The sequence below is a fragment of the Malaclemys terrapin genome, chromosome 1 (assembly GCF_027887155.1).
Source record: "Malaclemys terrapin pileata isolate rMalTer1 chromosome 1, rMalTer1.hap1, whole genome shotgun sequence".
NCBI lineage: Eukaryota > Metazoa > Chordata > Testudines > Emydidae > Malaclemys > Malaclemys terrapin.
In genome coordinates, this window is record NC_071505.1 from 141,530,348 (window position 1) to 141,552,706 (window position 22,359).

At 49.6% G+C, this 22,359-nt stretch overlaps 1 protein-coding gene across 2 annotated transcripts; it reads right to left on the minus strand.

Annotated features, from left to right (window-relative positions):
* Positions 1-1,676: 1,676 nt before the first annotated feature.
* On the minus strand, positions 1,677-21,490 carry ZYX (zyxin). 2 transcript variants are annotated; one of them, XM_054041057.1, is made up of 10 exons: positions 21,324-21,490; positions 15,861-16,147; positions 6,172-6,353; positions 5,572-5,664; positions 4,554-5,087; positions 4,082-4,226; positions 3,810-3,979; positions 3,407-3,585; positions 3,080-3,200; positions 1,677-2,903 (listed from the first exon to the last, which is right to left on the minus strand). In XM_054041057.1, the coding sequence occupies exons 2-10, from the start codon at positions 16,123-16,125 to the stop codon at positions 2,793-2,795; spliced, it is 1,800 nt and encodes a 599-aa protein (XP_053897032.1). In that variant the 5' UTR covers positions 16,126-16,147; positions 21,324-21,490; the 3' UTR covers positions 1,677-2,792. The 2 variants fall into 2 exon arrangements, with proteins under 2 accessions (XP_053897032.1, XP_053897039.1); XM_054041064.1 differs by lacking the exon at positions 21,324-21,490 and adding an exon at positions 16,771-16,882.
* Between the last annotated feature and the right edge of the window lie 869 nt (positions 21,491-22,359).

The window sequence follows — 22,359 nt, forward strand, 5'->3', positions numbered from 1 at the left end:
GATCATCATACTCACTGCCTGGGGATTGGTCCTGCTTTGAGCAGGGGGTGGGACTAGATGACCTCCTGACGTCCCTGCCAACCCTGATATTCTGAGATTCTCACGGTATGCATTTAGAATCATAAAAATAAGGCAACCTACATACTGTACTGGCTAATCACAAAACATGTTGCAAGTGAGGGAGACAATGTGGTTCTACTCAGAAAAATGACTGAGAAACTGGCCCCTCCTCATTCTCTACTTACACCATGTGTAGCAGTCCCAGCTACATACTATAGCATCTAAAGATTTTCCTGCTTTTTCACTCCTGTGAGTGCTGCAAAGACACTAGACAGAGCTAACAGGTTAGGTGCCTATCTCTGCTCAGGATTCACAGCCACAAACCCCTCTTCTGGGGTTAGGCAAGTGGGGTTTTTTGTTTTGTTTTTTAAACACAAACAGTGAGATGATGGTGCTGTTCCTCCCCCTTTATAATTTCTGCCCCAGGGGTTAGAGCACTCACCCAGGCTGTGGGAGTCCCAGGCTCAATTGCCCCCTCTGCCTGATGTGAAGAAACTGGAACTTGTGTTCCACCCCACCCCCATTTCCATGCAGATGCCCTAGGTCTATGGGGTATCCTGGGGCATGCTTCTCATTCTCTTGTTTGAGCTGTTCTACTATGTAAGTACTTAAGGCCAGAGAAAGGAGGACTCCATAGACCAGTGGTTAGGGTATTCTTTTGCAGCTGGGGGAGGGGGAAGAAGAGGAGACCCAAATTTAATTCCCTTCTCCACATCAGGCAGAGAGGGAACTGAACCCTGTCTCCCACATCCCAGTTGAGAGTTCTAACCAGTGGGCTAAGGATTAGAGGGGGCAGCACCACTACTCTTCCCTCCCACCATTTTATGTGGAGTTTGGCATGCTTGGAGAAAACTCTGATTGGAACAGGCCCCACAGGCAAGATAAAGTAGGTGTTTCCCCACCTGAGGATCCCACTGGTGCTTAAGTGTGAGATAAGCACCTGGGCACCTCAACTGAAGAGGCTGTGCACATGCTCACTGGCAGAAACTTGGCACCTAAGGGATTTAGTAGAGGAAGTTTAGGTGCCTAGAAGATTAGGCAGTAGTTGAATGGAGATTTGAAGATTTGTGTCACTTAAGCTAGATCCATAAAAAGATTTAGGTGTCAAAAAAAATCAGAAGAGACAACAGGAGCATTGTGAAAGAGCCGAGATGCTATGGTACTTCCAAAGCAGGACGTGCATTCAGGGTTGGGCACCACTCAATTCTGGAGAAGGTCCAGAGAACAAACAATTAACCTAATCAAAAGTATGGAGGGCTTTAGGTTCAGCTATTAGGTATTAAGGCTCCTAGAGATGCTTCAACAGAAGTTAGGTATCTAAGCAGGTGTCTTATCTGCATCGATATATGTCTAAATACCTTTGAGCTAAGGGCCAGATTTTCATAGAGTGTTTGAGCTCTTCAGCTTACACAGTTTGAAGAGGAAGCTAATAATATAGGGCGGGGAGACCCAGACCTTCTCATTGCCAATGCAAAGTCAGAATCCATAGCCCCAGGGTTCAGGTGCAGAATGGGGAAGTGACCGACAGTTGCTGGAACAGCAATGCTATCTCATAGCTGTATGGTGGTGGAACAGGGTGATTCTCATGCACAAGGTTGGATTAACAGACCAAGGAGGAGATTTCAATAAAAAAAAATTTATTTAGATGCACATAGTGGCTGGAAAGTACAATATCCAAAATGCTGGTTCAGTCAGAGAGTGATTCCAGCCCAGGAAGAGGGGATCATCCTAGTGACAGGCAGAGCTAATTAGGACATTGCAATTATCACTGCAGCCTTCCCAGTAACAGTGAGCAATGCCTATTGGTACCTGGGGAGACATTCCTCCAACCTTGTGCTGGCAGTGAATCCTCATACCACACCCTGGGGCCATTCCCTACTGGGTGCTGGCAGCCTCCACAATGAGCTCTCGGAGTCCTTTGTGTAAACACAAATCCTTTGGATAGTTTGCTATGCCAAGCGACTGGGCCAAGCACCAAGGAAGACACTGAGTGAAAGGAAATGGGGAGTACAGACCTTCTGGGAGGGGAGGAAGAGGGTCCCAAACCCAGTGAGAGGCCCCTCCCCAGACTGACAGGTTTATCTGTCAGGGAAAAATGTTAGACAGGATCAGCCAGCTGGTGAGCTCTGACAGAGGCAAGAAAGCTATAACCTAGATTAACTCTTTCCAGCCCAGGGAGCAAGGCCGCCCACCAAGCTCTGTCTCCACTCTTCTCAGAAATATGCCTATGCTCCTAGATATGGGTGAGGAGACCGCAGAGAACGGAGCACTGAAAAGACGGGCACTTCATCTCACAATGTCAAGTACGTGTACTGCTCCATGGAGCAAAGATACCTTTAGCCTCAGACACAGCCACTAGGTAGTTCTGTCTAGCTCTACCAAGTGGAGCTGAAGGAGTAAGAGAGCACAGAGTTGGAGAGGCCAACCTATTTCCTCCAGGACTATTGAAATGTCCATTCTAGAGCAATTTAGGGGAAAAACAGAGGGATCTCCTACACTCCCCAGTCTGGAACGCACTGGGACCAGGAAAAGCAGGCATTGCAGAGGGGGATCCTGGCATGGAGGAGGGGATATGGGGTGGTGATCCCTGTGTAAAGGAAGGATCATTGCCAAGGTATCTAAGTAGGAATGTGCTCTGTGGGGCAAAGGGATTGGACCATTGAGAGCAGGGGAATGCAGGCCATTGGCATGGGGGAGGAGAGGTATCAGGGACATACCCCACTCCAAGCCCCTCAGCACGCAGCTTTGGCACGAGTGGTGTGACACTTCATACACAGTACGTGACCATCCAGGGGGAAGCAGCCGTTCTCATCTGCCTCAATAGACAAAGGCCTCTCACAGTCCTGGGGGGGAAAAAAAGATGACAGGAAGTTCAGTGACAACTAACACTAATGTGAACGAGACACAGGGTGGGGGAAGACAGATGCACATGGAGGGCCCCGTGGGAGGGCTGACAGGCTTGAGAACAGGACAATGCCATAGAGAGACATGGAGGGGATTTGGAGGAGAGGCTGGTTACCTCACACTTGTAACACTTCATGTGGAAGTTCTTCTCCAAGGCCACCACACGTACCGTCTCATCCTTTCCAGGCTCTGGCATGATGGGCTCAGCACAGACTGAGCAGCGGGGGGCATACTTCCTGCAGCACACACAGGAGAGGAGACACTGACAACAGCAGCCTTCCCAATGGGAATCCAGTTAAACAGTGCAGGAGAGCTGAGAGGCAGCCAAGCCTGGAAGAGGGCCTCCCTGCAGCAAGGATGAGTGGGGGGGGGGCTCCCCTCTCTTGGGAGACTACCTGCCTGTGGGGCTGGCTCCTCCTCTGGCCAGATGCCTCCTGCCTACCTGTGATAGTCATCCACACAGTGGGGTTGATTGGCCTGGTCCACAATGAAAGATGCCCCCTCGAGGGGGGTCTGACACACCACACAGGTGAAGCACTGGGGATGGTATGAGTTGCCTGTGGCCTTCAGCATCCGGTCTGTGATGGTCTGTTTGCAGACACTGCACTTCTCCAGGGTACCCTAGGGAGAAGACAGGGCAAGTGAGCCAGAGATAAGAGCAGCCCAACCCAACAGTAATCCCTGGACAGGAGGGTCAACCTTCCTTCAGGCAATTGAGGGAGGGAAGACTGGGGCAGGCCAGCCACACAGAGTGCTGTGCCCACTCACAGCATAGCAGCACCCCTATGCCCATTCCCCTTCCAGCACAGCAATGCCCCACACCTTGGGCCCCCTCCATCACTCACAGCATAACAGTCCTCACAGAAGGGCTTCTCATCCACATTGTAGAACTGCTGCCCCTGCAGTTGCTTCTCACACTTGAAGCAGGTGAAGCACTCCACGTGGAAGAGATGGTCAAGAGCACGCACAGCTGGCTGAGTTCGGGACAGGGGCCTCCGGCAGAGGCCGCACAGCTCTGCCATAGGAGGGAGAAGAAGGTTAGAGAAGGGGAATAGCCACCACAACCCAGATTAATACTCAGCTTCTCCACAGGGGGCCCTCACTTGCCAACACCCACCAGAAGTGGAGGCTTCTGCATGGGGTGGGTTCTCCATATCCTTCATGAGCTTCTGGGTCAGCATCTCCAGCTCCTCCACCTCTTTCATGGTCAGTGAGGAGTTTCCCCTGGGGGGCTCTGAACCAGTTCCCACAAGAGCCCTGTGCTGCAGAAAGAGGGGAAGACATTCAGCGCCAGAAAGCAGTTACTGGGGGATGGGAGCCCCCTCTCCCCCCATGTTTGTGCCCCTTTCCCCACTGGCACAGTATCTCTCAGGAGCACCCTGCAATGCCTGCCGCCTTCCCTGGTATCTCTGGGGAATACCCTTCTCCACCTACTGCCTGCCCCCTCCACTGTATCTTATTTGAGGGAAGTCTCTTCCTCAGCTGCTCCCTCTCAGATGAGTACTAACTTTCCTCACATTGGAGGGAACCCTGTTTTCCCTTACACATTCCCTGTCACAAGCCATCTGGAGCATGGCTCTGCTCCTTACCATGTCCCGTGGGGTGGCAGGCTGTCCTGTGGGATGTGGCTTCTCCTGCACCTGAGGTCTCTCCTGCTGCTGGGCATAGGTGAAACTGGGAGGCTGGGGCCTTGGGGCCAAGCCCATAGCTGAAGGGGTTGTGAATTGGGTCTGAGTAGGGGGAGGGGCAGTAAATCTCATGGAGTTTGTGGGGACCCCAGAAGCACTAGCAGCTGGTTTGGATCCAAATTTGGGGGAGCTGGCAACAGGGGGTGGGGTAAATTTAGGGGCAGGCTGGGCTGAGGGAAGAAGGGGTGCAGATGGGGCTAGTGCTCTGGACTGTGTTGCTGGGGAGTCTCTACGCTGCATTGGGGCTGCCCAAGGTGCTGGTGCAGGGACCACATCCACTTGAGAAGGTTTTGGCATGAATCCTCCACTGGGTTTTGGGGTGAACTTGGGGGGGAAAGAAGCAGGAGTTGGGGGATCTTTAGGTGCAGCCATGATTTCTACATGGCCTTTAGGGGCAGAAGGTGTTTCCAGGGGAGCTGTGAATCCTGGAGACACCTGCAAGGAGAAGAGATGGGGAGAACAGACAGCCAATCAGTATTATGCAAGTGATTATCTACCATGCTTTGCAGGGTGTGTTGAGGCACTTCAGCATAAGGTCCTTGGAGAGTCTGCATTGCTGCTTGAGGCAATCCCCAACCTCAGACACACTGAGCTCATCCACTCCCACAGTCTGAGGTTGAGGCTAGAGCTGCCCTTCTTTCTCCTCCCTGACTCCACACCCCACCTCATCTATCTGGCTACCCCTTCAATCCACTAAACATCCCTGACTATGCTGCAACAGATTTTTTCCCCCTTCCAGCTATGCTCCCCCCCCCATGGTTTATCTATCCATTTCCTACTTCAGTAATGGCCCCTACCACACAATCTCCATTCAGCCATCCCCCTGACCCCACCTTACCCCTAGTGAAACCAGCCTACCACCCCTCCCCTTCAACATGACCCATCCAGAGAATACAATGCAACCTGGAGGGCAGCTCACCCGGGATTTGAAGGGATCATTCTTCTCCATGTCATCCAGCATTGAGGACAGCGAGTCAATCTCCATATCAATGCTATTCGTCTTCCCACGCACCTGTGTCACCAACCAATGGGGGAGGAAAGAGAAATAGGGCGTGTTACGTGACTCAGCCCCATCAGGAACAGCTGCAAACCTGGGGGCATCCTCTATCCCACTGTGAGTTTCCCAACCCCCACAGTCTTCTGCTGGGACAGAATGCTGTTGGCCTGGGATCACAGCATAATCCTACAACTGATTTTGGGCGAGAGGCAAGCTGGACGGGACGGTGGGGGGTTAGGTACATGCTGTGCAAGCACTGTGGGCAGTACGGAATGCAGGCCCAGACAGATGGTACCACAGTAGTGACTTCCCCAGGAACAAAGCACTCTGAAAACACCGAGGAGGTGCCTGAAGTGAGAGAGCTTTTCTGCTCCCAGCATCTTCCCAGTGCTGAGGTGTGTGTGCAGAGATGTTGACTCAAGGCCATACAGCCCTGCCAAGTGCCTGCACATGTTCAGAACACTGGGAACTAGAGTGGCCCACCTAAGAAATGAACCCCAGACCAGCTATAGCTATACTTACCTGTGGGGCAGGCACCCCAGTCACAAGCCCCTCGTCAGCCATGGGGGGAGGGGGAGAAGGAAAAACCTCTTCTGGGGCCGGGGGGAAGGGCTCTTCGAATGGTGGTGGGGGTGGGGGGAAAGCACAGGTTGGGGAGATGACGGTCTCCTCTCCTGGAGGGGGTGGAGGTGGCAGTGGCAGCTCTGCAGGGAAGAAGAAGGGATTAAGAGAAAAAAAGAGGGGGGATAGGTTTTGACCATGCTTCTCCAGCAACACTCAGACAGAAGATCGAGGGCTTTCCAGAGGAGGGACATAAGAACGGTCAAACTATGGGGTCTCTAATTCCCATCCCACAATTCACAAGCTTGGCATCACACAGAGACCATTCCCAACACACTTGCCATTGCATAAAAGACAAACACAGTAATTGTGCACATTTGATGCATTTTAGACTCAGACTTTAAGGTCCGAAGGGACTGTTGTGATCATCCATCCTGATCTCCTGCACACTGCAGGCCACAGAACCTCACCCACCCACTGCTGTAATAGACCCATAACCTCTGGTTGAATTACTGAAGTCCTCAAAATGCAGTTTAAAGACTTCAAGTTACAGACTATTCACCATTTACACTAGTTCAAACCAGCAAGTGACCCGGGCCCCATGCTGCAGAGGAAGGTGAAAGAAACCCACAGTATCTGCCAATCTGACTTATGGGAAAATTCCTTCCCAACCCAATACGGTGATCAGTTGTTAGACCCCGAGCATGTGGGCAAGAACCACCAGCCACACACCTGGGAAAGAATTATCTGTAGTAACTCAGAGCCCTCCTCATCTAGAGTCCCATCTTCAGCCATTGGATATTTTTGCTACTGGCAGTTGCTGATGGGGCATATGCCCCATCATCCCATCCCCTCCATAAACTTAAACTCAATCTTGAAGCTAGTTAGACCTCCCCCCGCCCCACTGCTCCCCTTGGAAGGTTGTCTAATTTCAAGCCTAAACTTGTTGTGGCTAGTTTATACCTATTTGTTCTTGTGTCAACACTGGCTCTTAACTCTCTCCCTCCCCAGTATTTATAGAGAGCAATCATATCTCCCCTTACCCTTCTTTTGGTTAGGCTAAACAAGCCAGCCTCTTCAAGTCTCTTCTCATAAGGAAGGCTTTCCATTTCTCAGATCATACTAGTAAACCATCTCTGCACCTATTCCAGTTTGAATTCATCTTTCTTAAACATGGAAGACCAGAATTACACACAGTATTCCAGATGAGGTCTCTCCAGTACTTTGTATAATGGTACTAACACTTGCCAGTCTCTACTGGAAATACCTCACCTGATGCATCCGCCTTTTTCACAGCCGCATCACATTGATTGCAGGATGACTATGGACTGTCAATCAATACACCCAGGTCTTCCTCCTCTGTCTCTTCCAACTGATATATCCCCAGCTCACAGGATAATTTCTTCTGGTTATTCCCTAAATTCATGACCTTGCACTTTGCATTATTAAATTTCATCCCATTTCTATTACTCCAGTTTACAGGTCATTCAAACCTTCTTGTATGATATTCTGGTCCTTCTCTATATTGGCAATTCCTCCCAACTTTGTGTCATCCACAAATTTTATTAGCACGCTCCCACTTTTTAAACACAAATTGCTGGCCTTGGCATAAATAAGACTGGACCCAAGACCACCTCCTGAGGAACTCCACTAGTAAGCTCCCTCCAGCATGGCAGTTCACTTTTCAGTATGACCAATTGTCTACCCTTTAACCAGTTCTTTACCCAGCTTTCAGTTTTCATATTAATCCCCATCTTCTCCAATTTAATTATTTCCCATGTATAACCCAGGTATAGTATATCTGCATTTTCTTTGTCAAAAACTTGGTTCTCTTCTCAAAGAAGGAGATGAGGTTGGTCTGGCATGATCTACCTTTTATAAAACCATGTTATATTTTATCCCAATTATTTTTACAAGAAGTAGGTCTCCTTTGAGATAACTGATTTTTTTTTTAATTGATATGGCACATTGTGATGGGGTATGCATACCCCACATTGGGCCGGAAGGGATTACCACCACACTATGGGCAGAGGAAGTCCTGCCCCTCAGACCATACTGGTCATGCTCCAAGTGCTATGCCAGTATAAAAGGGAGCAGCTCAGTCTAGACTGACTGCCGGAGAGGGAGGACCTTTGGTGGAGTCTGCAGCTGAGAAGCCATCACAGCCCTTGCCTGCAGGAGCTGGAGATCCCAAGAACCAGACTGGAGATCTGTGGCTAATGAAGCCCCAGGAATTACCTGTGCTGAAGAGCCCAGAGACCCTGATAGCCCATGGACTACAGCTTCAGGAAGCGACTCAGGGAGAATGAGCAAGTGATATCCTCCACCTGTGTGAGGTCAGCATGTTTCGTTGCAATTCCCTGCTGACCCAGGGGTGGACCACCCCGCTACTGATAGGGTCCTGGGTTGGGGTCTGGTGGAGTCAGGTGGGCGCAAGCCCCACTACCTGGGCTGCCACCCCCCTGGTAGCAGCCCCTTGAATAATGGCCACTAGGCCATGCTGCCCCGAACCCAAGGGCCGCTGCTTTCACTCTGGCCCTTGGACCTCTGTGTGGTAAGGTATGAGAGTCGGGTAGATAGTAACCGCAGTGTCCACACACCCACTATCCACCCTGGCAGGGGAAGGGGTGTGCATACACCACCATGCATGTTCACCCTTATTTAAGTTTCTCCCCAGTCTCCTGCACATGCTTCTCCGATGCCTGATCCTCTCCCACTAGCAGGTGGCCTCCCATTTCCTCTCTTACTCCTACATAGCAGATCCCATTAGGACAGAAGGTTAAAGTGCTTATTCCTCATTTCCCAGTACTTTTGCAGGCACCCAGGCTTTTTGCAATGAAGAGTTTAGAAGACTATATAGATCAAGTTAAGCAGACAGCACCATATAACTTGCCAGCAAGTACACATGGACAACATGTTTGGGAACTGGTGCATTAGACCAGTGGTTCTCAATCCTAGGTACATGTACCCCTGGGGGTATGCAGAAGTCTTCCAGGGGAGTACATCAACTCATCTAGGTATTTGCCTAGTTTTACAACAGGCTACATAAAAAGCAATAGCGAAGTCTGTATGAAATTTTCGTTAGTATATAGAGCAGTATAAACAACTCCTAGTACAATGTACTTACATTTCAGTGTAATATTTGTTGATTTTATAATTATATGGTAAAAATTAGAAAGCAAGCAATTTCAGTACTAGTGTGCTATGACTTTTGTATTTGTCATTTCATTAAGCAAGTAGTTTAAGTGAGGTGAAACTTGGGGGTACACAAGACAAATCAGACTCCTGAAAGGGGTACAGTAATCTGGAAAGGTTGAGAGCAGCTGCATTAGACTATCTGGCCCATCACACAAAGCAGACACTAGGGTGCTGTTGGAAGCCACTATTCTTTTTCTGGTAGCTGAAAGAAGCATTGGCTCTGGGGTTAAAGTTTCCCGTGCCCAGTCTCCACAAGGACTTGAGAAACTTACCAGACACCTTCTTGACAGAGGTAGAGATGAGAGGAAGGAACCTACAAGTCCAGGGATCATGCTCTGGTAAAAAGCTCAATTCTCCTCCAGTTGAGGTTCTTATGAGGCAGATGTCCCTAGGCCCAGCTTAGGGGATCCTCTAGCCAGCAGAGATCTGATAAACCTATACCCTCTTCCTCCCCACCTTCTAGAAGCGAGGAGAAATCTCCTTGCATTCTCTCCTCCCCATAACCCAAAGCTACAAAGGCTTCTGGCTACTGCTAGGGAAGGGGAGGTATCCACTACTATATCCCTTACCCTAGATCCAGTGCCTCTATTGCTGCTTATAGTTACCCCTTACTAGCAGCATGAAGTTGACCTGATTATTGTCCATTCCACTGCTGGATACAGAACTCTGAGCAGGAGCAGCAGAAGTGAAACTGACTAGCCTTGTTGGTTTTGACCTGCTGCTGCTTGGGAAAGTTAGACTCAACCATCAGAAATATGCTGGTTCACATTTGGGAGGTTCTCTTCAAAGCTACAAGGGATAAGATAAGCTTTCAGCTTTAAGAAAAAAAGTGTAAGTTTTCCTTTTAGCCAATTTGGTGTTATTCAGACTTCCTCTCAAGCTGCTCTCATTCTCCAAATTTCTGCCTTCATTTTAAAAAATAGATTAGTAACTTATGGTTGCAAAGAAAACCATGAATATGTGAAACAAGCATAACCGTAGCAGCATGGTCTGCTTGAGTTTGCAGAGAGACTGAAACAAGAACTCAGGGATGTAGGCACTGCCCCATTCATCTAAGCACTTGTTAAAGTATCAATTGGTATTGAAGTTAACGGTCAATGCTGTTAGCTCTTTCACTGCTCAAAGTATGTAAAAAAATGAAAGGAAGTACTCTGAGTGACAAGCTCATTTTGGCACCACAAGTTGGGGAGATACCACTTGTTTTTTCCCCTCCCTGTTCAAGGAGCGGGACCCAATGCACAGAGAAGCTCTCATGGAGGGAGCCAAGTACAGAAAGCCTAGCGGAACAATCATATTCTGAACATATGCAGTCTATTGACAGAACCATCTCATTTTCTCCTCAAGTGGGCAGAGCTTATTTTTGTAGCTAGAGAATGAAAGAGTACATCACCTTCAATCCAAGCCTGCAATTTGACCCCCAATTCAGGGAAAGCTTCCTACTTGCCACCAGCAAATGGAATTTTCAAACCTTGGTTTCTGCATGCGCGTATACACATACACTCCTAACTGAATGGAAAGTTTGAGCAAAGTCCGTTTAGCTGTTTCAACTCAGGAAGGAAAGATAATGCCGGAAGATTGAATGCAAAAAGAAAACAGTTGCTCAAACACAAAGCAGTTTGCAGAAGTGGAACCAAGATCTGCCAGGATGGTAGGTGCCGTATCAGCACAGATTATGAATTAGTCACCAAAATGGCTTCATACCATTATTCATAAAAGGATAATTGTTAGTTATTGCACCTGCACTAACTTGATCTTAATCCTCAATAGTAGATACGAGAGAATTCTTATAGCAATATTAACTTGCCATGTTGCATAGCAGTTAGGGTTACCATACGTCCTCTTTTTCCCCGGACATGTCCGGCTTTTCAGCAGTCAAACCCCCGTCCGGGGGGAATTGCCAAAAAGCGGAACATGTCCGGGAAAATGGCGGCTCTGTTTAAGAGCCCGGCTGCCCGAGCGCTACCGGCTCTTAAATAGAGCCGCGGGGACTGGAGCCTCCAGCCGCCGGGGCTGTGTGTAACTGACACAGTGTCAGTTACACAGAGCCCCAGCCGCTGGAGGCTCTGTTTAAGAGCCGGGCTGCCCTAGCGCTACCGGCTTCGGGCAGCCCCGTGCCTCCAGACCCTGCGCCGCCGGAGCCCGGGAGGGGAAGTGCCCGGCTGGGGGCGCAGGGTCTGGAGGCACGGGGCTGCCCGAAGCCGGTAGCGCTTGGGCAGCCCGGCTCTTAAACAGAGCCTCCAGCGGCTGGGGCTCTGTGTAACTGACCCAGTGTCAGTTACACAGCGCCAAAGAGGAGAAAAGCCTCCAGCCGCAGGGGCTCTGTGTAACTGACCCAGTGTCAGTTACACAGCGCCAAAGAGGAGAAAAGCCTCCAGCCGCAGGGGCTCTGTGTAACTGACCCAGTGTCAGTTACACAGAGCCCCAGCCGCTGGAGGCTCTGTTTAAGAACCGGGCTGCCCGAGAGCTACCGGCTTCGGGCAGCCCCCTTGCCTCCGGACCCTGCGCCCCCAGCCGGGCACTTCCCCTCCCGGGCTCCGGCGGCGCAGGGTCTGGAGGCACGGGGCTGCCCGAAGCCGGTAGCGCTCGGGCAGCCCGGCTCTTAAACAGAGCCTAAGAGGAGCAGAGCCTCCAGCTGCGGAGGCTCTGCTCCTCTTTGGCTCTGTGTAACTTATACAGTGTAAGTTACGCAGAGCCACCGGGGCCCCGGAGGGGAAGTGCCCGGCTGGGGGCACAGGGTCCGGAGGCATGGGGGCTGCCCAAAGCCCGAGCGCTACCGGCTTCACAGTTTGCTGGGCAGCCTCCAGACCCTGCGCCCCCGGCTGGGCGCTTCCCCTCCCGGGCACCAGCTGCGCTGGAGAAGCGCCGGCTGGGGGCGCAGGGTCTGGGGGCTGCCCGGGAAATCGTGATGCTGGTAGCACTGGGGCAGCCCTTTCCCCCTGTCTGGGAGTGGGAGGGAGGAGGGGGTGGAGTTAGGGTGGGGGAAGGGGCGGAGTTGGGGCGGGGCTAGGGGTGGGGAAATGGGCGGGGCCATGGCCCGTGGAGGGTCCTCTTTTTTTATTTATGAGATATGGTAACCCTAATAGCAGTAGCATTTTTCTCTTCCTATTTAACATTATACTACTTGTATTTTTTGTGTAATACTGGTTATGTCTGTGTCTGTGCAGCGTGGTGGAGTTTCATAGACTTTTTAAGGCCAGAAGAGGCCATTAAATCATCTAGTCTGACCTCCTGTATAAAAACAGGCCATAGAAGTTGATACAGTTAGCATTGCATTACATGATCTTATATTTATTTTCTACATTAACATGGCATTCTCTCTTTGCCTTTGTTATGGAGAGAGAGAGTCTCCACAATTAAGCTTCAAAATTCACAAAAATCAATCTGCATGAAGTTTCTCTTTAGCCTCTTGCCTTTAGACTTTTGTTGCAAGTTTTTGAGTGAATCAGAGAGGGAATTTAGAGATAGGAAAGTTACAGGGAAGAAAAAAGTTTGCCACCATTTGGGAAAGTCTAGGGGTTTCTTTGGAATGAAATATTAACCACTGTTTGGGCTAGAAACTCCCAGCTGGCTTGATGTTTTGTCTGCTCTCAATGAGAAAGTTTGTTGTTTGCTGTTGGAGTTTTATGGTAAGGGCTTTTGCATCTCCCCATAGTCCAGGAACTCCTTTTTAAGGTCTTGAGAATATTGGGCGTTTTATGATCACCCTGCCATTTTCAAGCAGCCATCTTGTTTGGACAGAAACAGACATCTAGTGGACAAAACAGAAAGCTGGAAGCCAGCAATACACAAGATCTAGTCCCAGCCTTGTCCCAATAGGTGGCCCTAACAAGGCAGCTTTGGATTTATACAACTCCTTTCCAAGGACTCAGTATGTGATTTACAAACAGCCAGACTCAGTCATTAACAAAAAGTGAGTTTCACAGCCCATGCAGTGGATATTATCCATGTTTCCCAGCTGGGGGAAAAAAGGGTTTGAAGCAGTGCCTTGTCCAAGTGAGCCAGTAGCAGAAATGGAAGCTCAAAGTTCTCTGGACTCCCAGTTCACAGATTAATTAATAAAGCTACGTTGCCTATTATGAAAGTCATTTCATGCTTGAGCATCAGTTTCCTCCTCAGTAAAATGGGGAGAACGAGTACTTCACAAAGCAGTACTAAGGATTCAAGTCTATCCAATCTTCATGTTTGTGCAGAATTTTGAACACACTGAAATATGACTTCACAACAGAGAAATTGATTTATATGAGTGAGCACCCCTCTTCACTGAAGTTAGAGTAGGGTTTTTAAAAGTTTTAACCAGTCTAATTAAGAGTCCCCTCCCCGCTCAAGTTTTGCTGTCTAGTGTCACAATTTTCACTAGTTCTCTAGTCACCAGAGTCTCCCAGGCTAGACAGGGACTGAATTTCCCAGGCAAGAAATGGAGGGGGGGGGGGGGAGGGGAGAAGAGGAGGAGAAGGAGAAAAGGGAAAAAAACCCACCACCACACAACCTTCCATTTTTTCCCCAGAGGGAGGGAATTTTAGGCCTCCTTTATCCACTATAAAGTAGCAAAGAAAGGGCACAAAGCCCACTTTTCACCACTCTTTGCAGGTCCACTTTAAAAGTGTAACCTTGAGTTTCCCAGCATGTAGCACCCTTAAAAAAATGTTTACAATGTTTTGTTCAAGTTCTTTCCTCCCTCCCCCCAGCTCAAGCCCAGGGCTGTAATTCTGCATCAGGAACATAACTCAATGAAGTAGCATTTGATATAGACAACAGCTCAACCACCATCTATCCAGTCTCCTCCATGCTTCTATGCAGCATAGCATCACCATGGGGCATTGGGGTCACTACTGACTCAGAAGGAAGAAAGCACATACCCCAATTTTCTTACCCTCCCATCAAGCAACTGCCCCATTCTACTCTTGCTTAGTATTCACAATTGGACAACACCACAGCTTCCTGGAGCTGGCACAGCCACTGACCTTGGTGAAGAGAAGCCACAGGATAGACTGCTACCAACCTAATGTTTCCCAGTGTAGTCAGTGTCTCTTATGCAATGACAGACCACACACTGTAAGCCATCATCTCCATAGACATTCTGAGCTGGCTGCAGCACACTCAGCCCAGAACTTGAATATATCTGAAGAAATACTGAAGCCACAGAGGGCTGAATTCAGGAACAGGGACTGAGCATTTAAGTAGGGCAAATTAACAGAAGAAACTCAGAGGGCAAGAGAAAAAGTTCCCCATCTCAGTTCCGCATTCTGACCACCAAATAACTACTGGGGGCCTAATCCTGCTCTCATTTTACCAGTGGAGTACGGTCAGCAACAGCACTGAAGTCAAGGCAGATACACTGCCCCAAAAAAGAGGGGGAGGGGGGGCAAGAGAGGCAAGCAAGTTTTCCCAGCACTGCCCATCTCCTCTGTGACTTTGTGTCTTAACCAGGATTTAAAGATGGTATTAGAACATCAGCTAGGTTGTCTGCTAGACTAACTCAACCAGCTAGCAGACATTAAAGTTGGCATTGTCTTGTCTACACTAGCCTTTTAGAAGATGGTGGCTAACATCACACCACCTATCCTAGTCAAGACAAACCCAGTGACTGGGTGGTGATATACCGGGATGCCAAGAAGGAGAACGTGGGTAGTAATGATACTCCTAGTGGCTTGCACTGGCCAGGTCCAGCATGGGAGCTGAATCACCAGGTGGCCTCAGAGGAGTGAAAAGGGGCCCCAACAGGGATCAAAAGCTAAAGTAAAAGCTACATTGGCACTAGAACCCTGCCCATAAGAAAAAAAAAAAAAAAAAAAAAAAAAAAAAAACAAACACTCAAAACAAGAGAAAAACAAAACCCAGGGAGGCAAACCGCTATGTCTCACTTCCTGTTTATGGCACCTCCCATCTGCCCCTGCAACTACTCCACCCACTCAGGCAGGGCATGTACAGTGGTGAAATGGCAGGAAATGAGTGAGACCAAAGGGGAAGAGCTTTCACAATCTGAGACAAGCTACAGAGTGAGCTAAGGGATGAATCACAGAAATGGAAGACTGTGTGAGCTATCCCCACAGTGAGCCAAGCTGGGGGATTCTTCCCTGCAATGTAACAGCCCCCTACACGGATATTTATGGTATTCCTACAGACTCTAGAGAGACCAGTGAGAGACCAGAATTTCTCTTCCCCCTCCACCCTCCTTTCCTCTTTGGGAAGAAGATGCTATGAACACCTAGATCAAAGTGGTCAGAATTGCTTCCCCATGTTTTGTCCCCCCCATACACACACCTTTGTATCCCACTCTGGAGTCCTGCTACACGCCCAGTGTGAGCACCCATCTATTATTTGTAACAAGTTGCATCCCCTCCTTCTCCCTTATTCATTGTTTAGGCCAGACACAGACCATTTGCACTGAGAACGCAGGAATGCACATCAGCTCCCACAGATGGAGCGAGTAATAAGTTATGGATCTCACATACCTTCAGCAAGCAAAGGTGCTGCAGCTGGTGGGATCTCCCCCACTTTCCCTATCTGAGCACGTTGGGCACCAGCCCCAGAAGGCTGAGGCAGTGGCAGCTCTGAGGCATTCCCAGGCATGGCACCCCCAGCCCTGAAGGGGTTCACTTTGGGCTTAGGGGCAACCACTGGTGCAAACTTCTTCTGCGGGTTGTAGAAAGTTGGAGTGGAAATATTGATGCTGACTGTGGAAGTCATACGAGTTCCCGGGCTACCAGAGGATGCCATCTTGCTGCTGGCTGCTCAGCACCTGGGGGGCAGAAGGAGAGTGGAGACACAGACATGAGATTAGACATGACCCTGCAGAGAAAAACCAGGGCAAATGAATCTGGAGAAAGGCACAGCAGGAAACAGAATTGGAGGGTGGGTGCACCTGAGTGAGATCAGAGGGGCACGAGTAGAGCTTGGGGTGCCCCCAGGACTGGGAGACAGAAATATGTTTTGAAGCAAGAAATACTGTCTGACCTGGAGGCAAACCCTGAACAAGCGCCTCTCCTCTTCTCCTCACTGGGATGCAGGGAAAGAACAACTGGCCAAAGCACCAAATAAACTCTCTCCACCTTCAGCCCTTTGCTGAATGGGGTTAAACGTGGGGGGATAGAGGGGCAGGAATGATAAACCAAGAGGACAAAGCTGGGATCAATGCAGAAGACAATTGCTAGAGAAACCAGCCTTCTGCAGATGGCTCAGATCCCCACACCTCAGACTGGAGCCCCTGCACACCAAGAGGCAGCTTTAGCATCCCTTGCATCACACCACCCCCCATGCCCTCCTGAAGCCCCAAGCCTATGTTACCACTGCATCCCTGCCAATTCTGTCCAATCCTCTCCTCCTGCAGCCCCTCTCCTCACAATCCCACCCCCTTCCTTTTACCTGTAGGCCCCCAGCCCCCTCTGGTCAGTGGGGAAGCTCCAACAGCTGCAGCACAAGCAGAACAAAAGGAAGCCTGGGCGATTCCATAATGTCACACATTCCCCAGCCAAGCCCTTTGTCTTGCTGTCATTTCTGTCTTGCTGTCCCTTCCTGTCATTGTAGCAATAGGCAAGAGCTCCTACTCAATGGCTGCAACGGCTGCCCGCCCTGCCCCCGCCCCTTCCTGCAGGAAGCAGCTCCTGGATTCAGCCAGCCTCATTGACATTCCTAGAGTCACTCCCTCCCAGCCCCTGCGGTATAGATGCTGCCCTAAAGCAAGCCGATCCATGGCCTGGCCCCCTCAGGGTGCAGCCTAGTACAGCACAGCAAGCAGCACTTTCCTATTTGCCCCAGAATATGCTCACAGCTCCATCCTGCCGATGGTATCTTACTAGGGTCTAGCTAGAATGCAGCTTGCTGTACATTTCCACTCCCAGGATCAGAGCCCAGCCATGTCCTGAAAAGCGAGTTCTCTAAGTTGTATGTGGCAAACCTGAAACTCTCCCCATCTCCCTCCCCTTCCCCACCCCAAACCACCACACAAGTTGCCCTCAGGATGTTTCCAAACTCACAACAGCCAGGAGCTATTGGTGATCTCCTAATAAGAGCCACATTGCTAGGATTTCCCCCCCACGCTGGTGTCCAGGCCAGAGAGGCATTAAGTTTATCATGCTGACCACACACAATAATGCGCCCAATGGTGCATAGGCAAGTATGCCAGCATTTGGACTTAGTTTGTTTTGAACAACAAACTTCTACAGTGCCTGCCGCTGCACAGTCAGCATGGATGATGACGGGCTGCTGTAACAACCCCAGCGATGCAAACAGCCCTCCTGCAGCTATTCCACCATGCTGCTATCACTGAGGAGACCTACGTGGGCCACTTACCCATACAAGCTCTCCCAAGTTGTGGGAGTACTCAGATCTCAGATACACCTCTACCTCAATATAACGCTGTCCTCGGGAGCCAAAAAAAAAATCGTACCATGTTATAGGTGAAACCGTGTCATATCAAACTTGCTTTGATCCGCCGGAGTGTGCAGCCCCACTCCCCCCGGAGCACTGCTTTACTGCATTATATCAGAATGTGTGTTATATTGGGTCGCATTATATCTGGGTAGATGTGTATTTGCCTTAGTTATATTGGAACCAATCCTCACCAGCCCTCCCTCTCCTGGTCATACTTACATCCAGCTGAGAGTTGGTGAGAGAAGAAGAGTCATCAGCATTGACTAAGGGCTAGTCTACACTGGCAATGTTAAAGCATTTAAATGTTAAAGCAACGTTAAAACGCTACTACCTCCACAAGGGGCACAGCTCCCAGCGCTGGTGCACGATCTGTCTACACTGGCACTTTACAGCACTGATACTTGCTGCGCTTGGGGTGGGAGGGGGGGGTGTTTTTTCACACCCACGAGCGAGAAAGTTGCAGCTCTGTAAAGTGCCATTGTAGACAAGCCTTAAGTGACTGAAACCACAAGATCTCATTTCTCCCAAGGTCAGGCACTGGGTGATTCAAGCATCCATAAGAGTGCTGGGGAGTAGATTACCAAATTTTAAGCCCAGAAGGGGCCGTGCCACCATTATTGGGACCTTCTGCATAACGGACCATAGACTCTCACCCAGTGATTCTGCTTCTAACTAATTTCTGCTTCAGCTAAAGCATATCATTTTGAAAGATATCCAGTCTTCATTTAAAGACTCCAAGTGATGGCAAATTCACCAAGTACCTTGGTAAACTGTTCCAATGGTTAATTACCAGCCACTGGGTCTTCTTATGCCTTTACCTGCTAGTTTAAGTGCCCTTTGCCATTAAAAATCCTCTCCCCTCGTAGGTACTTGAAGATCACATCCTAGGGCAGGTCTTCACTACGGGGGGCGGGCTCGATTTAAGATATGCAAATTCAGCTACACGAATAGCGTAGCTGAATTCGACATATCGCAGCCGACTTACCCCGCTGTGAGGATGGTGGCAAAATCGACCTCCGTGGCTCCCCGTCAACGGCGCTTACTCCTACCTCCGCTGGTGGAGTAAGCGCGTCGATTTGGGGATCGATTGTCGCGTCCCGACGAGACGTGATAATTCGATCCCCAAGAGATCGATTTCTATGTGTAGACCTAGTCACCTCATGATCATACTCTATAATGGGGCTGGTCTTTATAGAGATGGATTGTGGGACCTCAGCTGCTTCATGCGGATATCTAGCAGCTGTTCCCATCTCCCTGACCCCAGAGCAGTCCTTTTCCCCATATACTCGGTCTAGGCCGAAGCCTCTCTCTCCTCACAGCAGCCTCCCTCCTACAGCTGCCCCTGTCTATCCCAAGTTCTGCTTAAAAAGGAGCAGGAAGGCATACCTTCAGTTTGTCCATCAGCCACCCTATAGCCTAGAGGGAAGGGAAAATGGAGCTGCCAGGGATTGAAACTTCCTCAACATGCCTTTAGACTGACCTACCTCTCCTCCCCCTAGGCATGCTATGGTTCCCCCTGTTCTACTGGTACCCATCAACCCTGACCTGCAATTATGAAATGTGCATTAATAGGGTCCTGTTATTCAAGCATACAAAAATTACTGAGGGAGTGTCACGTAGGCAAGCCTGAGCCTAAATTAGGGTTATCAAACCCCAAAGGAAGATATTTCCTGACAGCTACAATAATAATCAGAAGACTCCATGTAGCTGTAGAGGCTGATGACACCAAAGCCTCAAGCAAGGGCTATGTAGCTACCCTATGCATGACCCCTCTCTACTGATTAGGGGCAGAAATTGAGATTTAGATCCTTTCACTGGCCAGAGTTGCACTGGTTACATGAAAGCAATCCATTTTAAGGGTATCACAGACTCCTATATAAGTGCTGTAGATCCCTGACCTAAACCATACCTACTGGGTGACCCACCAAGGGGAAACCAACCAACTCTGTCTTAGGCTCCTGCCTCCATGACCTGAACTTCATGGCCCAGTCACCAGTGCATCCCACCCTTGAGTAGGGAATGAAACATGGAAGGAAAGACCCACCCTAACGTCCTCCAAAATGATTCCTTCCCTATGAAGCAGCCGTTCATGACCCTGTTTTTATGGGGTTGCCAGGGGTGGCTTAGACTTGCTGGGACCCATGGCCAAAGCCCAAGCCCCACTGCACAGAGCTGAAGCTGCAGCCTGAGGGCTTTAGCCCTGGGTGGCAGGGCTCAAGTTATAGGGCCTGGTTTTGGAGTTCAAGTAGGCTTAGGCTTCAGTTCCCCCCTCCTGGGGTCATGTAGTAATTTTTGTTGTCAGAAGGGAGTCGCAGTGCAATGAAGTTTGAGAAACCCTGCTATGGAGACTATCAGTTCAGACCAAGCAGGGAGTAATGGGGGGTGGGGAGGGAAGACAGAGAAATGTTTCAGAATCACCAGAATACAGTAACTTTGGCAACTGCACCCACGGAGTCACCTGCCTCCTCCAAATGGAAAGTGGAGAAAGGGGATGTGCTATTAAAAATATGAAGTGAAAGAATCAAGCTGATTTACTTCAGTTTTTTTGGTTTGTTTAAATTAAAAAAACCCACCGCATGCATTTCCACCCCCTCAAACTCTGGTTAATCCTGCAAAGTTTGCTTGGCTGGCAAAAAAGTTACAAAGCCCAGCAAAAGAAAAATCATTTATTTTTCAAGCAGCTGGTGTTTCCTTGCTCAACCACCCCCCCCCCCCATTCTTTACCCAGTAAACCCCCCCCCCCCACACACACACACACACACACACACACTTCCCTTCCCCCACCAGTGAGTTTATTCCAGTCACTAAGCCCTGCATGTAAGTTGTAGTCAGGAATCGGACCGGGGAAAGGGGAACTTTCAAAGCTACAAGCCAAGCCTAGAGTGAACATTCACATAACTAAATACCCGTCTTCTTTTCTGCACAGCAAGAAAGAAACATGCAAACGTATTTCAAACTCCAGACAGTCACAAATTTGCAGGCACAAGTATCTTCAGATCCCTGCTCAGGAAGGTAGAGGATAGGAGTTCCCGAAAGTGTTACTGATTCTTTCCCCACCTAAACACATCTGGAAAAAGGCTCTGGGGTCTCACTTACACACAAGAGAAGAGTGTCTCAACTCAAACCAGCCAGCAGACCCCCTTCTCCTTCCCCATTGCTAAACCTTTACAAAAGAAAGGAGGCGACTTGGAAGGTATTTCTTTTTCTCAGGGAGGGGAGGAACCTATCCCAGCCAACCAAATAGTTGGTCAGGCTTTCAAAAGTTTGAGGCTCCCCCGGAAAAGAAGTCGGACACGCAGAGACGTCAAACCCATAAATTTAACGCTAAGAACGGCCCAAGCCGTGCAACCAGCATAGACCACAAAACACAACAGCAAGTTCAGCCTCTCAGCCCCAGTGGGTGTGGTAGGAAATTGGGGGGTGGGGTTCCCTGCTACACAAACATGCATTTAGTTTCTGAGCATAAAGTTACAATAAAACTAAGAGGCAAGAGCTTCACCCAGGACAAGCTCTTCTCCAAAGGAAGCGTGGGGGAGAGGACTCACCTTTGGGGAGAAATTCAGGAAGAGAAGGCTGGTGCCCCTTGGCCTAAAAGTTTGTTGCTGCTGGAGCGCAAGCCCAGCTTCACTCCTTCCTCCCCGTGGCTAAGCGGGACGCTCTCTCTGCCCCCTACACAGCAATCTGGACTTACTTCAGTTGCCTGTCTGCCAAAAAAAGGGGAGGGGGGGAGAGGAGTGGCTCTAGGTGGAGCTAGAGGGCCCAAGGACTTCCCTAGGATCTAGCAAAAAGGCCTCGCCCAAGCAAAGCTGTTTGACCATAAAAGGAGAGAGGCTGTGTGAACAGCTGAGCTCACTCACTAGGGAATGTGGCAATGAGGTAACGGGGGGAGGATGAATGCACTAGACAGGGCTGTTGAGAGAAGGGGGAACAGCAGCGCTTCCACTCTTAAAATCAGCATCTCATTACCCTCCCCCCCTTTCCCTCTGTGTTTTCAGGGGAGGGAGGTGTCAGCTTTCTCTCCTGCTGCTTATGGAAGGCCCATATTTCATACCCTTTCTACTTTCTATTCCTGGATTCCCTCTCTCTTCCCCCCCCCCTCCGAGATTTGCCAGGGCTCTCAATCCTGATTCCCAGCCCCTTCCAATCCACTCCTGTCTTCTTGTTCCCAGCCCCCAGCTCAGTCAAAGCCCCTCAGTTTAGGTTTCCCCCTGCGGGTTTGTGTTTTATCTCTTGCCCTAGCATGGGACTGCCTCCTTCTTTTTCCTCCTTTTTCAGCAGCTGGTGTTTCCTTGCCTCAAGCCCTACCCCATTCCTTCACCCAGTGACTCCCACTTTTCCCTCACCCATCAGTGACTTCATTTCCACTAAATCCTACATGTAAGGAGAGACTTGGCAGCTCTGGTGAGTCAGGGTCCCTCTCGGTCTCTTCCCCACCCCCTCCCCACAGCAACCAGCTGCAAGAGAATCTGACTCAGACTTTCCAAATCCTACAGACACTGTTTTTTAAAAAAACAACCAAATCCACAATACTGCAAGTAATGTAATTCCTCATTTATGCAGTACTGGACAGGACCTTATCTC